At 36.5% G+C, this 12,952-nt stretch overlaps 1 protein-coding gene across 3 annotated transcripts; it reads right to left on the bottom strand.

Moving 5' to 3' along the window:
- Nucleotides 1-745: 745 nt before the first annotated feature.
- LOC128683449 (UDP-glucosyltransferase 2-like) lies at nt 746-8,045 on the bottom strand. 3 transcript variants are annotated; one of them, XM_053769116.1, is made up of 9 exons: nt 7,702-8,045; nt 7,147-7,231; nt 6,330-6,504; nt 5,573-5,734; nt 4,229-4,451; nt 3,719-3,935; nt 3,335-3,554; nt 2,846-2,998; nt 746-2,495 (listed from the first exon to the last, which is right to left on the bottom strand). In XM_053769116.1, the coding sequence occupies exons 1-9, from the start codon at nt 7,849-7,851 to the stop codon at nt 2,369-2,371; spliced, it is 1,512 nt and encodes a 503-aa protein (XP_053625091.1). In that variant the 5' UTR covers nt 7,852-8,045; the 3' UTR covers nt 746-2,368. The 3 variants fall into 3 exon arrangements, with proteins under 3 accessions (XP_053625091.1, XP_053625092.1, XP_053625090.1); XM_053769115.1 differs by having other exon boundaries at nt 749-2,495; nt 5,573-5,773; XM_053769117.2 differs by lacking the exon at nt 7,147-7,231 and having other exon boundaries at nt 5,573-5,773; nt 7,702-7,786.
- Nucleotides 8,046-12,952: the final 4,907 nt, after the last annotated feature.

Consider the following 12,952-nt stretch of genomic DNA (forward strand, 5'->3'; position numbering starts at 1 on the left):
TTGGAGTCTCTCGCAAAAATATAATAATCTATCCATCTATTTCAATTTCAGTATTATTAAAAATAGGATCATCGTAAAAATAAGTCATTCAGCTCTCCAGTTGTTGGCCGCAAGCCGATACATCATCGATAAAAAGTTTACTTTGAGATCTCGAGATCGAAAAGTTACGACCGTCTCGCAATGTAGCTGGAATTGGAAAGGCAAGCTTTACGCAGATATAGAATCGAAAACGTAAATGGATTTATCGATGAACAATTTTGTTTTATCTATCATCAACATTAATACAAATTTTCAACACACTTGCTCGTAACAATACAGCACAGCGACATTTTACATGTAATGTCTAACACGTTAATATGCCAAACAGTAATAATATTTAGAGTATTTTATTGCATTATATTTGAGAAGAAGAAAAAATCCCATAATATTGATTCAAAAATAATTTTAAAAGTCCCGATTTCATTTACTTCAATTAAACGTACCAAAATAGTATTATGGTTTGAAATTTTCCTCTGAACTCATAAAGGGGTGGTTTATGTTTGTTTGTGTTGTGGTCAGAAAAAGTTCGTAACCCACTAAAACTAATACCTACTTATTTAATGGTAACTGCGTGTTTACATGCTAAAATTTATCGTGTATGGTGGATAATGTTAAATTGGAGCAGAGTGTAGTGTGGATGGCGAGAGGCAAACACGGAGTAGTTTGTATCAGCATTTATTTGCTAAAATAAAGCTACACAAATCCGAAGGAACTATAATAAACACTAATTAATATAAAAGGTCTTATAGCACGTCCGGCCATGACAGATTCAAAAGAAGAAGGAAGTGAACCGGATACGTCAAAAATACAAGTGTTGTCATACGTTTAAATGTTTAAAGGGATACCATATACTAAATGGGATTACCATATAAAACTTAACACGGCACGGAGATAAAATTTAATTTATCATATTTATCGTTCAGTCTGGAAGAGGTGTTGGTTAAAGACAGCGCTAATGAAGGGCAACCGTCCACTTTGTCTCCAGCGTGAACTCTTCGACATGTGTATTCTGCCCATTACCTACGGTGCACAAACCCTGTCGCTGACTGATGATCAAATGCTCAGAGTCAATGTTTGCCAATGCGCAATGGAGCGCAGCATACTAAGTGTTCGCAGATTTCATAGGCTCAGAAACACAAACAGACATACGTGCCAAAACCAGGATCATTGACGTGGGCGCCAAGAGTGCAAGGCTCAAGTGTAACTGGGCGCCAGAGGAATGGGCACAGATCACCAACAACTTTGGTTCCCGATGGGCGCAGGCGTCGAGGTAGACCACGTAAAAATGGCGGAACGATCTAGACAAGTTTCAGCGCGGTTGTAACAAACGGTTCAAGACAAAAAAGGAGTCCTTTGCCTAGCAGTGCGATACATAAAACAGGCCACAAAATATAGTCAAGCGAATTGATTTACCAAGGTAGTATTAGCTTTTTAAACTACAGCCGACCGAGTTTAAACGTCCCATAAATGTCGGCCTTCATTTAATTGAGGCAAGTTCAAGTTCGGTCTGGTTCGGCGGCAATGCTGACTCTATTTCTGTTTCTCTCACGATCTCATCGCCATTAAAGTATACAGATACTCATAGAGACCAAGCTTTTTCAAATAGATCTACTAGTTTGAGACGTGATCGTGTATATATACTAAAAACATATGTAGTTACATTTTATAATTAGGGAAAACTTGCTGTTCTTTTTACATAAGTCAGTAATCAATCACCTTGGATTTCAAAGTGTCGCTTACTGGCCGCTTCAAAAGAAACTTCCTTCTGTGTACTCTAAGGTTGTAAATGACAACATTGGAAAAGGTGTACTAAAGAACGGGTATTAAATGCGCACATAAAAGGTATGTGCGTGTTTAATACCTATTCTTTAGTATATAATTATGCAACGCGAAAGTTTAAAAGTAATTAAAAAAGGTAGGAATATCTATTCACGGTCGGCAACACACATGTATTGCAGGTACAGCATACCAGTTTGCCTGCTTAGTTGTATTTAAAATAATAAAAAATAGGCGCATTAATATGTTATAAGCCCAGACTCTGTATTGTATCTACTGTAGCGATCGAGGGCCGGATAACCCGCGGAAGACGGTCATATCGTTAATCAATCTATTGACCCGTGATAAACATCAAATTTGATCAATTTGGCTCTAATCCAATGGGAGGTGGACTTTTCAAAGGACTAAATAAGTCAAGGATAAGGTGTTAAGTCGTATGTAGTCGTTATGTAGAACTATTACTTAATTTATAGTGCATAATAAATATTTCTCACAAATAAAAGGACGGCACCCACTCCTTTTCGAAGATAAAATTAACACAAGCTAAATACTTTTATTGGTATTTCTTTCCATATCTGTCTGTGTGCTCATCCTCCCGGAGGTGTACCCGCACCACCTTGACGACTTTCGAGAGGAACCACAGCAGCATGGCGCAAGCAGCCAGGATATCCAGGTTATATCTGACAGACACAATATTACTTTACCATCTAATATTTAATCCATAACGAAACTAGATTTTTGGCCTAATTATTAATTAACCCGTCGATCGCGCAGAATCGAGACACCGTAGATAAACAATTGTTTGTTCAATGCAAAAAAGCATTGAATGGTAGGCCATTTACTACTTTAATCCAATAGCGTACTTTTTCAGAAGAATATTAAATAATAATATGAATGCCAAACCATTCTACAGGTAGTACAAGACGAATATGTAACTCTAATATATATATATATAAAGTAGGTAATAAAGAGTTCTCTTGAGTCTGAAGATTGATTACTAAATGTAACTAAACTCAGTCAGGCGCAGTACCTCTCAAAAAAAGAAAGTCCCAGCGCTGGAGAGCGAAGGTGTGTAGCACCTCGTGTGGAGACCACCAGCTGCACCCAGTGCTGCAGATCCATGTGGGCTGGAGGCATTCGGCGCCGGAAGATGGAAGACGATGTCTTCGCATTGCTTCGATAGCTAAGCAAATAAGTTGTTTATTGGTTAATAAATCAATTTTTATAGGCTTTATACCACCACAGCAAAGAACCTTCAGTTAATGCTAAAACATGAAAGATATTGCCTTAGACTGATTTCAAAGTCAAAGCACTTACTCAGAAATACCTTTGAGAAGGCACTTCTTCAAGTAGAATTTTATATCATATAGTGATATCAAAAAAGCTACAAATTAGATACTAACATTTTGGAACGACCACTGCTGAGAAGAAATGCACACGATGATACAACGATACGATAACAAAGCATACGACAGATTGACCAAAAAAAATGAATTTGAATCTGATTTTCTGTTCTTACCTGTAATTACCAACAATCTCATTGATAGCATCCTTCAGCTCCCTGACCAGGTATCTTGTGACATCCACTCTGATCGCGCAGGCTCTCTCCACTGCCAGATCTATGTTGGAGAACTGATCTCCATGGAGAGGTATTCCTATGACAGGTACACCCGTGTAGGTAGCTTCTATCATGGACACTATGTCGCCAACCGTGACAAGCACCAAAGTATTGGGATGATCTGCAAGTATAATTAACTTATTAGATACACTACTGCTATCTCTCTCTCTCATCCTCGCATATTCTATGTTAGTTACATTGTCTGTGTAAAATTCAATTGCTGAGGAATGAAAACTGCTATCTTTATCAAATAATATTTTGGTACATTGAAAAATGAAGACTTACTCAAAATGCTAATTTGTGACGAGTTCGTCAAATACAAATTCTTCGGTGTGAAGTCAAGCTTCTCTTCCATCTGCCAGACCACTGTCTGCTCGAGGTGCTCAAACGTCCTCACCAGGTCGCGCTTCAAGTCCTGTGGCAGCACCTTGCCGAGGAAATCTGGACCTAGGCTGAATAAGATCACTCCGGCTTTTGCTTTATCCATGACTGATTTTAATTCCTGAAAATCCATACTAATATTATAAGAGTGGAAGTGTGGACCTAGTACTGCCTTCATTGGTGCAGATATTTTCATCAAAGATGAAAAAAAAAACTATTTCTATATTTTCTTTTCTTTTCTTTCTTTTTATTATTATTATATTTTCTTTTCTTTTTGTCCAAGTAAAGGGTGTGGGTCCAACAACATCAGTGATGCGTTGTCTTGTATAACAGTCACTCAAGTGGTGTTTTGAGTATGAAGTATAACATGTCTTCAGTCAACTGCTGCGTACAGTCATTTTACATATAAGTTACCTGTTGTAATGACGGTAGAGGCAGCTCGATGTGGTGACCACCGACCAGCCTGACATTCCCTGGTACTGGTATCGTCTGCCCAAGCGGAGGGTGTGAGTTCACGAACATCAGTGACGCGTTATAGACTAAAGTATCATAGTCGGGGAGCATCCGGCCATTGATGGCTAAAGGCAGCTGGTAGATATCTTGATAGGCTGGGAGTTCCACACTGTTAGTGATGTAGCTGTAACATACGTATAATGTAACTTATCTACGCACCGCAACATCGATCTTGTAGAAATTAACTCATACTATACTAGAACTTATTTTGGAAAAAGACTTATTTTTAAGTGAAGCCAAAGTGATTCAATATACTTTTTTTGTAGAAGTCTGAAGTAAAAATTTTTTATACATAAAATATTGATGAGGTATTGTCTCCTTCCGTTGTTTGTCCTCCCTCCATTTTGATTGATCATCGATTACTTTCTCCGAAGTGCTACTGCTGATTAAGTTAGGACAACACCTAGGTAACTTACTTCTGTACATGTTATAATTTCCAATTAAGTACATAAACTAAGTAAAAATATCTTTAGAGAACGTCTACAAAATAATAACGATAGAATGATAATATTAAAGCCAAGGAAATAATAACTAAATTATAATAATTTGTGATCGACAATTAATCTTTTTGCAAACACAGTTATTGTATTTTATAAATAAAAAATAATAGTATAAACCCTTATAGGCGATCACAAATTGTACTTCGATAAAGGTTGGATCAATTCGTTTCATACTTTTTTCCAATATTCCAGAAAATCTGGATTGGCAAATCTTTGAATCTCTCTCTATAAGAACCAATCATATAAATACCTAAGAAATAGATCAATCGTAATTCTCAGAAAGTGTTCTTCCAGACTATTGTTATCATCACAGACAAAGCCTTTTACTTGGATACTATTGCGAATGGATTTCAGCTTATAATATAGGGACGAATTTCTCCGTTTTCAATAAGGCAAAGTGATAAACATGAAGAATTGTGCTTGTGTGCGTCTACATATCGTGGTCAAATTGAATACAGGTACTAAATTCGTATATTTTTAAACATAATGAAAGGTGACTACAATTAGGGTAAGATGCATCGTCTACTTCTTTCTAGACTAGACTACTTACTAGAATATCTGCAATATTTATGTAAAATTTCAAGCGTTTATAATGAGAGTCAAGCTTGTTGTAACTATATTCCAAGATGTTTTAATGGATCGCAATTAATAGCGCTCCTATTCCAGTTCACAAAAATACTGGCGATTGGCGACACTAAAAAGAAAAAGTAAATAAAAATGAAGTATGTAATTAATAATAACGCACTATCCCCATGCGCTCAAGTAGACTTGAAGCCACATCTGCTGCACGCGCTGCCAGAAGCTGTAGGGTCTCAATGACACATGATGAGAGGTCAGGTCTGCTGAATAGGCCGGGCTGCTGGGTTCGTGCATCAGCCGCAGCTGGTGCCAGGACAGCTCGGGAGCGCTGTACCAGATTAGTGGACAGGAGTACACGAACGCTAGGCTGAGAATGATGGAATGGTTCAAAAGCCTTAGTAGGATAACAATCTTTTCTTGGAATTTTTAGCTCTTCTTAGAAATAATCGTGCTAACGTAACTTGGGTTATACGACATAATGAATTATTGAATTTTGAGTTTGAGGTACTTTCATAAAACAATCGTTTGTCGACATATAATATTTACATAATAATAAATATTTATAGAATATTTACTCACCAAGATTATGTGAGAAAATCACCAAAAATGTTAAAAAAGAATTCTACTTCCAAAAAAACCACACTATCTTTCTCATGAATTTGCCCTCATTATTTATTCTAACCTAAATAAGGTTTATACAAAGGGCAGACGTAATTTTCTGCCATCCAATCTTCAAGGATACAGCAAATATTTTGAGTTCTAAGCCCACTCTGCATATTGCTCGTAATATATTACTTAGTGTCGTGAAATCAAAAAATAATACCGTGTTGCGTTAATACCAGACAAAACCTAGCAACATACGGTTTTTGACCACTTGTGTTGGTCCCTTGTTTAGAGCGTTCTTCGGAAATGTCCATACTAACGGAGCGAGCAGTCCGCTGAAGTACCACTCGGCTATGACGACGTCGAACTTCTCCCCAATCAGCAGCGCTTGCACCGCGTCGTGCTGCAACATCCTTCGTGCGAAGTCTGGTCCTTGCTGCATGCACTCATATTGCGATGCGGGGCTCTTCAGAAGCTCTGGCAGCTGAACTTGGTCTAATAAATAAGAGATATTTTAACTTATGTCTTTCAAACCTGAATGCTGAAATGTTATCTGCGATTATTAATCCATATTTGTTAGTCAAATTGCGGTCACAATAGGCGTGTATCAATAAATTAATATTTGAAGTTCATAGGTTAACACTCGGTTTGCGTCCAGATGATAATTTGTCGATCGATCGAATTGCAGTAGAACTTCGAGATCGGAAGACGTGGTCTCACTCGATCTCGAAGTTCTATTGAAAAAACTAATATTAGCTATCACTAAGTTTCTGACTTATACTGAAGAATAAAATTTTAAAGTTAAAGAATACTTTAACTATTTTTTAGTTTTTAGTAATTTGCTTCTTATAATAATAATAGCCAAAAAGTGATTAAAACAAGGTCTGTAATTACTCCGGCTACCCGGCTACACACTCTCGCTGAATCCAGAGAGAAGCCGACGCGAACGAATGAACGTTGCGTAGTTTATATTTCCCGCAAGGATTTCCAGCAATGTATACCGAATTCGCCAAAGTTCGGCGAACAGTTTCGCAATAATGTATAGTCGGCATAAGCCTAACATTAGAAACGTAGCCTTCTGTTTGAATTGATTAAATTCCACTAAGATACAAGACACATTTTTCTCGATTAACTTGCCGTAACCCCGCAAGGCGTCGCTGACGTCAACATACGTGAGCCTCTCTGCAGCCATCTCCCGCGGGAAGGGAGTCACGTACGTCACCTGTTTGAAAAGCAAAGCGTGTGTCTGTGTGTCTATCAATCTCGCCGAAAAGTAATTTGTCTACGCACTTTGAAGTTTCAGTATCGAACGCGTCGAAAGAGATTGCGTTTTTACGCCGATTTTGTGCGAGGAAACGAAATAAACAAGCCCATTTTTGAAGTAATATAATATAGTGGATATCAACTAGAATATATTGTAATTTTTAATATTCTACTTATATTATAAAAAATGCTAAGTTTGGGAAAGTTTTTAATTGACAACACTCAACGGACAACGTAGGTACATAGATTGAGGGAGCCCTAAAGTAAGATCGACATATTGATGTATACGAACTAAACTCTCTCTCTATCCAAGACGCAAGTCAACCTGAAAAAGATTTTCCAGGAGATCGATTCCCGTATCTGCGGTGCGGCGGCAGTCCGGCATGACTGTCGTTAAAGTTGTATTTAATCAAATATTATTTTGGTTACCTCATGACCGGTTTCCACAAGAGTTTTCACGACAGAGTTACCCAAGACAGCGTGGCTTCTCCACGGCACAGGGAACACCACTAACACTCGACTACAAAGACAAAACTCAAACGAGCTCACTACTAATAAACAAACAAATATACGTATCATTTTTATCAATTGTCGTTGTTGATTCAGGATTTATTGATACGGAACAACCATTTTTACGTTATTGGAATACATAAATATTGTTACATTTATATGTTTTATTATATATTATTATTGAAACATTAATTTAGTTCCAATCTATAAGCCACTCCCTTAAAATATTCACGATGTATCTGTAAAACTCGACCTAATTCTTAGGCGAGCTGATTATACTGATACAATCTCGTGTGGACTCTTTATCACCACGTCACATATTTGATAACGAGATAAGATTTTATCAGGAACATATACTGGCTATTGGTATCGGGTTACTGTATTCTACTTATAGAAAAAGCTGAGATTTATAATTTTATTACTTGAATTTTAAAATTTAAACTATAATTTTAATTTAAACACTTTTATTCAAACACCACAAGTTAGTAAAATTAATGCCGTTTAAAATCTAATAATATTTTCAGGAAAGATAATCTAGTCCTGTATTTCATTTAAGTTTTAAGTACATAACCTCTCTCTCATTCTCGTCTGTGATATTCCAAGAAGAAAATTTAACTAGGTACCAATTAATTGTGCGTAAAATAGTTTGTTTACGCGAAGATGTTGCAAATAGTTTCGGAGCAATCAGAGCGTGTCCAATCGTAATTAGTAGATTTAGTGAGACTTTCACTTTTACAGAGTACTTAATTAGGCCATTGATTATGAATTTTATATATTTTACGGCAAAATATGAATAACTTAATAAAATTAGTGTTACAGTTGTTCCTGGGCAACGGTGATCACTTTCATTAGGTTACCCACCTGCTTCTATAAAAATAGGAACTTCAAACTTCTTTTTATTTCCATCCAAATAAGAAATAAAAATGCCGTATAAGAATTGTAATTTTGGTCCAGATTAATGAAGCTTGGCCCCAGGAGTATCTAGTAGAAAAATCAAACACATTTTAATAATAATACGAATATATTCGAAAAGGTAACTGTGATATTTAATTGTACCTTACCTACTAGTAGTTTTTTGTTACAAAATTCGGTGGAATTTCAGTGTTCAGTCGGGCGAATGAATGAACAGCAGTGGATAGTATTAACATATATACATACTTAATTTATAACGTCGATTTGGATAACTCCCAAACCTAACCAACCCAGTAACTAAAATATGCTACAAGAAAAACAAAATAGCTCCCCAACCTGGCTTGCCCCGCGACTATCATATTGCTATCATCCCCTCGCAGCTGTTTACTGTTTGCTTCACGACACTGCCAGAACTTTGCTCTGAGCAAATGCCATCTTGTTTATTGGTGGCGGTGGTGTACAGTCAACTTATAAAACTTCCCAAATTTAATGCAGATACCGCTATTATCGCTATATAGAGGTCCATTCCGAGAGTTGCTTGATGTGCGGTGAACTGTACATTGGAAAAATACGACATGTGACGAATGCTGAAAATTAACTCACTGATATATGTCATGTATTTTTAGAAATATGTTAATTTGATAGCTCTGAAAGTCACGATTCTTATGCAACACAATATTTCCAACCACATACGTTTTATACAACCACTTAAGCCTAGTTTACGGACGTAATTTTCGACCTAAACTTTCCACTTTCTGCTCCTATCTTTTTCATATTTGTCCTGTGTTTTTAAGGGCTCATTTATCAAATTTATTTAATTTATTTCAACGCGGAGAAAAATCCAAGCCAAATAATATTAATTACTAACCGACCCGACTTCGAAGCCACGAAAACTATGTCCACATCGGTATTTAGCATTCGCTTTACATAAACCTACTTCAGGGAATATCTGTAATTTAAAGAAATGCGTGTCTCTCACGTATCTGTTCTTCCTTATAATCTCTACATCCTTTCATATCACTATGTCTAACAATCTACTATTTCGTCTCAATGCAGTAGAAAGTACACCCTAGATATTTTAAATCTGTTATTTTAATGATCAAAACTACGATGATCTCAGTAGTTTTTCCGTTATGTTCATGCGCACGGAGGCCAGTGCAGCCGGAGCCGCGAGCTGTGACAACCATTACGTGCCGTTAGGAGCCCTGGAGCGAGGAAACCAAAACCAGGAAAATTGCGAGTTGCTTGCTGGAGCGCGGCAACCCTAGCTACAGCTGCCTTCCGTCTTGATTCCGAAAATTACGTTTTATTAATATTCTAATTTACTGTTTATAAAATTAAATATGTGTTCTGATAAAGTTACTTAGAAAACATATTACAAAATGAGAAATCCAATTTCTACATACGGTAATATTTTTTGTTAAATGTTATAGACATGATGCTCGACCAATCACGGGGACAACTTCTACAAGTTTGTGCTCCCTGGTGAGCTCCCCTGATCACTATTTATAATTTAAACTAGAGTAGAAGTGGATTTAAGCTGTATATTTAAAAAATATCTTGCTTAAAAATAATACATATAAGACAATATCCTGGTTTTTAATGCTGTACAAAATACATTCAAATGAATCACCTTTATTGATCCTATTAATAAATCGGTGACAGTGAACTCTCGCCACGGCCATCGCGTTCGTTTACGATGGTAATGTCAAAACAAGAATCTTCCAAAAATGAAGTCATTAGGGTTGTCCCGAAGGCACACCGCTTGTGAACATCTGTGGAGCGTGAGGACCAATGCAAGGGGTTCCCTACACGACACATCTTCCATAAAATATTGCATTATTATTTTAGATATATATATATAATGTACACTTGCCAAGGATATATTCATAGAATTTCGAGAAGTGGCCGCCCTCAGACCACACGCACATCACTTTATTGCACTATTACAGAAGTAGCAAAAATTACATTATACTATTTCATTATTAAAAGGAAAATTACACAACTCGTGGCGCAATTGTAACCTTAATTTTAAAAAATGTAGTTAGTAATAATACCGCTATATTATTACAAACAAACATTACAAAAAGATAAAAAATTGAAAAACAATCCGAAAAGAAACTTCGGACAACCCTTATTCCTTTCGGATAATTTGGGATTCAGTGAGTAATGTATTTGTGATCGGAAGATCAAAGCTAAGGAAGCCGTTTAGCAAGCGCAGACCAATAACAAAACGCAGTATGTGTCCAAGAGAAATATTATTCTTACCTCAATTATATTAACAAGCTCGGCAGAAAGGTTTCTGAAATGAATTTTAATATCTGCACTACAAAATGTCCTACTAGGTCTGAAGCAAAAGGAAAACAGAATTCACCAGCTGCTTGTCTTCCCGCGCAGATGGTAAAAGTCAATCAAGGGTAAATTCCAAAATATAATCTACAAAATATAATCATCCAGTAATTACCACGTGGTATAATAACGTAAATATATACAAAGCATCGTAATCAATTAACATAATAACGTCTGCTTCGTCAATCCGCTTGATTAAGTTTAGATGCAATTAGATCTACTATCAGGGCGGGGGAGAGGCGCGGGGGTGGGGTGACTGACAAAGGCTCAGCTGCTCACAATTACGCTCATTGTTCGCGGAAACTCTGTTGTCACGTGGACAGAAGGGACAATCTGGCAGCAGGTAACTAGTTTGATCGAATGCCTCATTAGAATAACAATACCGTCCATAGTTGGTAATTCATGGTAATGTTATTATAACTTATAATACTTCCTTTTGAGAGGAAATGGGATAACATAATTTTTATAATAAACAATCTAGCTACTCCCTGGAAAAGAAATTTCGGCCATCAATTTTAGCCGTTGTTACATACTATCAGTTTTTAAGTAGTGTCTTGTATGAGAATCTATCTATGCCGCACGAGAGCCAGTATTCGCGGAAAATACATAATATAAGTACTTGATAAGTTATTTTTATGTCAAAAACTTTAATCATTGTTTCGAAGTAGGAACCTTCAAATGGACGCGTTTAATCAAAATCACCCGTTTGATAAACACATGTTTTAGAAGCGGCTAGCAAAATGGACTCATATTTTTTAAATATTTAGTTTATTGCACTCAAAAATAGATTATATGATACAATAGGCACCTACAACTTAATGCTAAAAATTGTCTGCCAGTTTATATTCTTTATATGTAAATTGTAATGAACTAATTTGTACAAATTAAACAGATTGAGTTAGCCCCAAGGTAATTTAGGATAGGTATAAGATAGGATACTAATTTAACGATAATAAATTTCTTACATTAGTATTTACGTAAACATGTAAGAATGAAGTCAAAGAGAAAAATATCATTTTCCATCTTCCTATCCTCACCTAACCAGGGAACGAAATCGAGTCCATCCGGTGTCCCACAACAACGACAATATAGATTGCAAAATGTATTAATGTAATCACATTTATTTCTCTATACTCTAGGAAGGAAAGTAACACAATTGGTTCTTTTCATGGTATATTTTTCTCATGCACGATTTTAGACCGGGTGTTTTACAAACAAGTGCTGTTCAAACGGGTGCCTGAACATATCGTGTTGTTAAAAACCCTCCACTAATGCAAACCCTGACGATGCAATTCTTCAAAATGATTGACGATTGGTGCATCGAATGTTATCTAATTTTCACCCCACGTTCAAAAACCTCATCAATCACAAACTAGACACAATTACTCATCAATTGTAATATCCCTTACTCTGATATGGGGCAGGAGTTTAGGATAAAAGGCACACGATTGTGCTTCATCGGAACCCGCCTAGTAGAACTATCTTGTTAAATAAATGTATTCACATCCAAACTTTCGCATTTATTGTTTCCCTCTCTCATGGCGAGCGTGTTCCCGGTTTTTTCCACAGCCGTTGAGCTTTTGAGCCCAGGGTCCGCTTTCCTACTTTTTCGTCTCAGTTTCGGCATACATTGCTGGTTAATATACTGTGTATGTAGTGTATTCTACATCTGTCGGCGACAGTATGTAGCCGGCATTAGGGGAAAGTGGAATTGGGACCGTTCAAATTTCCCATTATAAATATCTTAAACGTTACTCGTGCTTTGAAAATGTAATGTTACCGTTCCTATATATATATATACCTTTATATAATATATATCTTTATTCATCTCACGCAATTGTTACTAGAGGTATTATCCTTAAAACTAAAGAACAGTTTCCTTAATGCTAGAAATTGTGAGAGAATGGTG

This window comes from Plodia interpunctella, chromosome 3 (assembly GCF_027563975.2).
Source record: "Plodia interpunctella isolate USDA-ARS_2022_Savannah chromosome 3, ilPloInte3.2, whole genome shotgun sequence".
NCBI classification, from domain to species: domain Eukaryota; kingdom Metazoa; phylum Arthropoda; class Insecta; order Lepidoptera; family Pyralidae; genus Plodia; species Plodia interpunctella.

What these genes read in the sequence shown, in the direction of transcription:
- LOC128683449 (XM_053769115.1), bottom strand. Translation starts at nt 7,851, where the DNA reads ATGATACGTATATTTGTTTGTTTATTAGTAGTGAGCTCGTTTGAGTTT. An exon ending in TTGTGGAAACCGGTCATGAG is followed by an intron (nt 7,232 to 7,701) that starts GTAACCAAAATA and finishes CTTTTCAAACAG; the next exon opens with GTGACGTACGTGACTCCCTT. An exon ending in TACTTGAGCGCATGGGGATA is followed by an intron (nt 4,452 to 5,572) that starts GTGCGTTATTAT and finishes CGTATGTTACAG; the next exon opens with CTACATCACTAACAGTGTGG.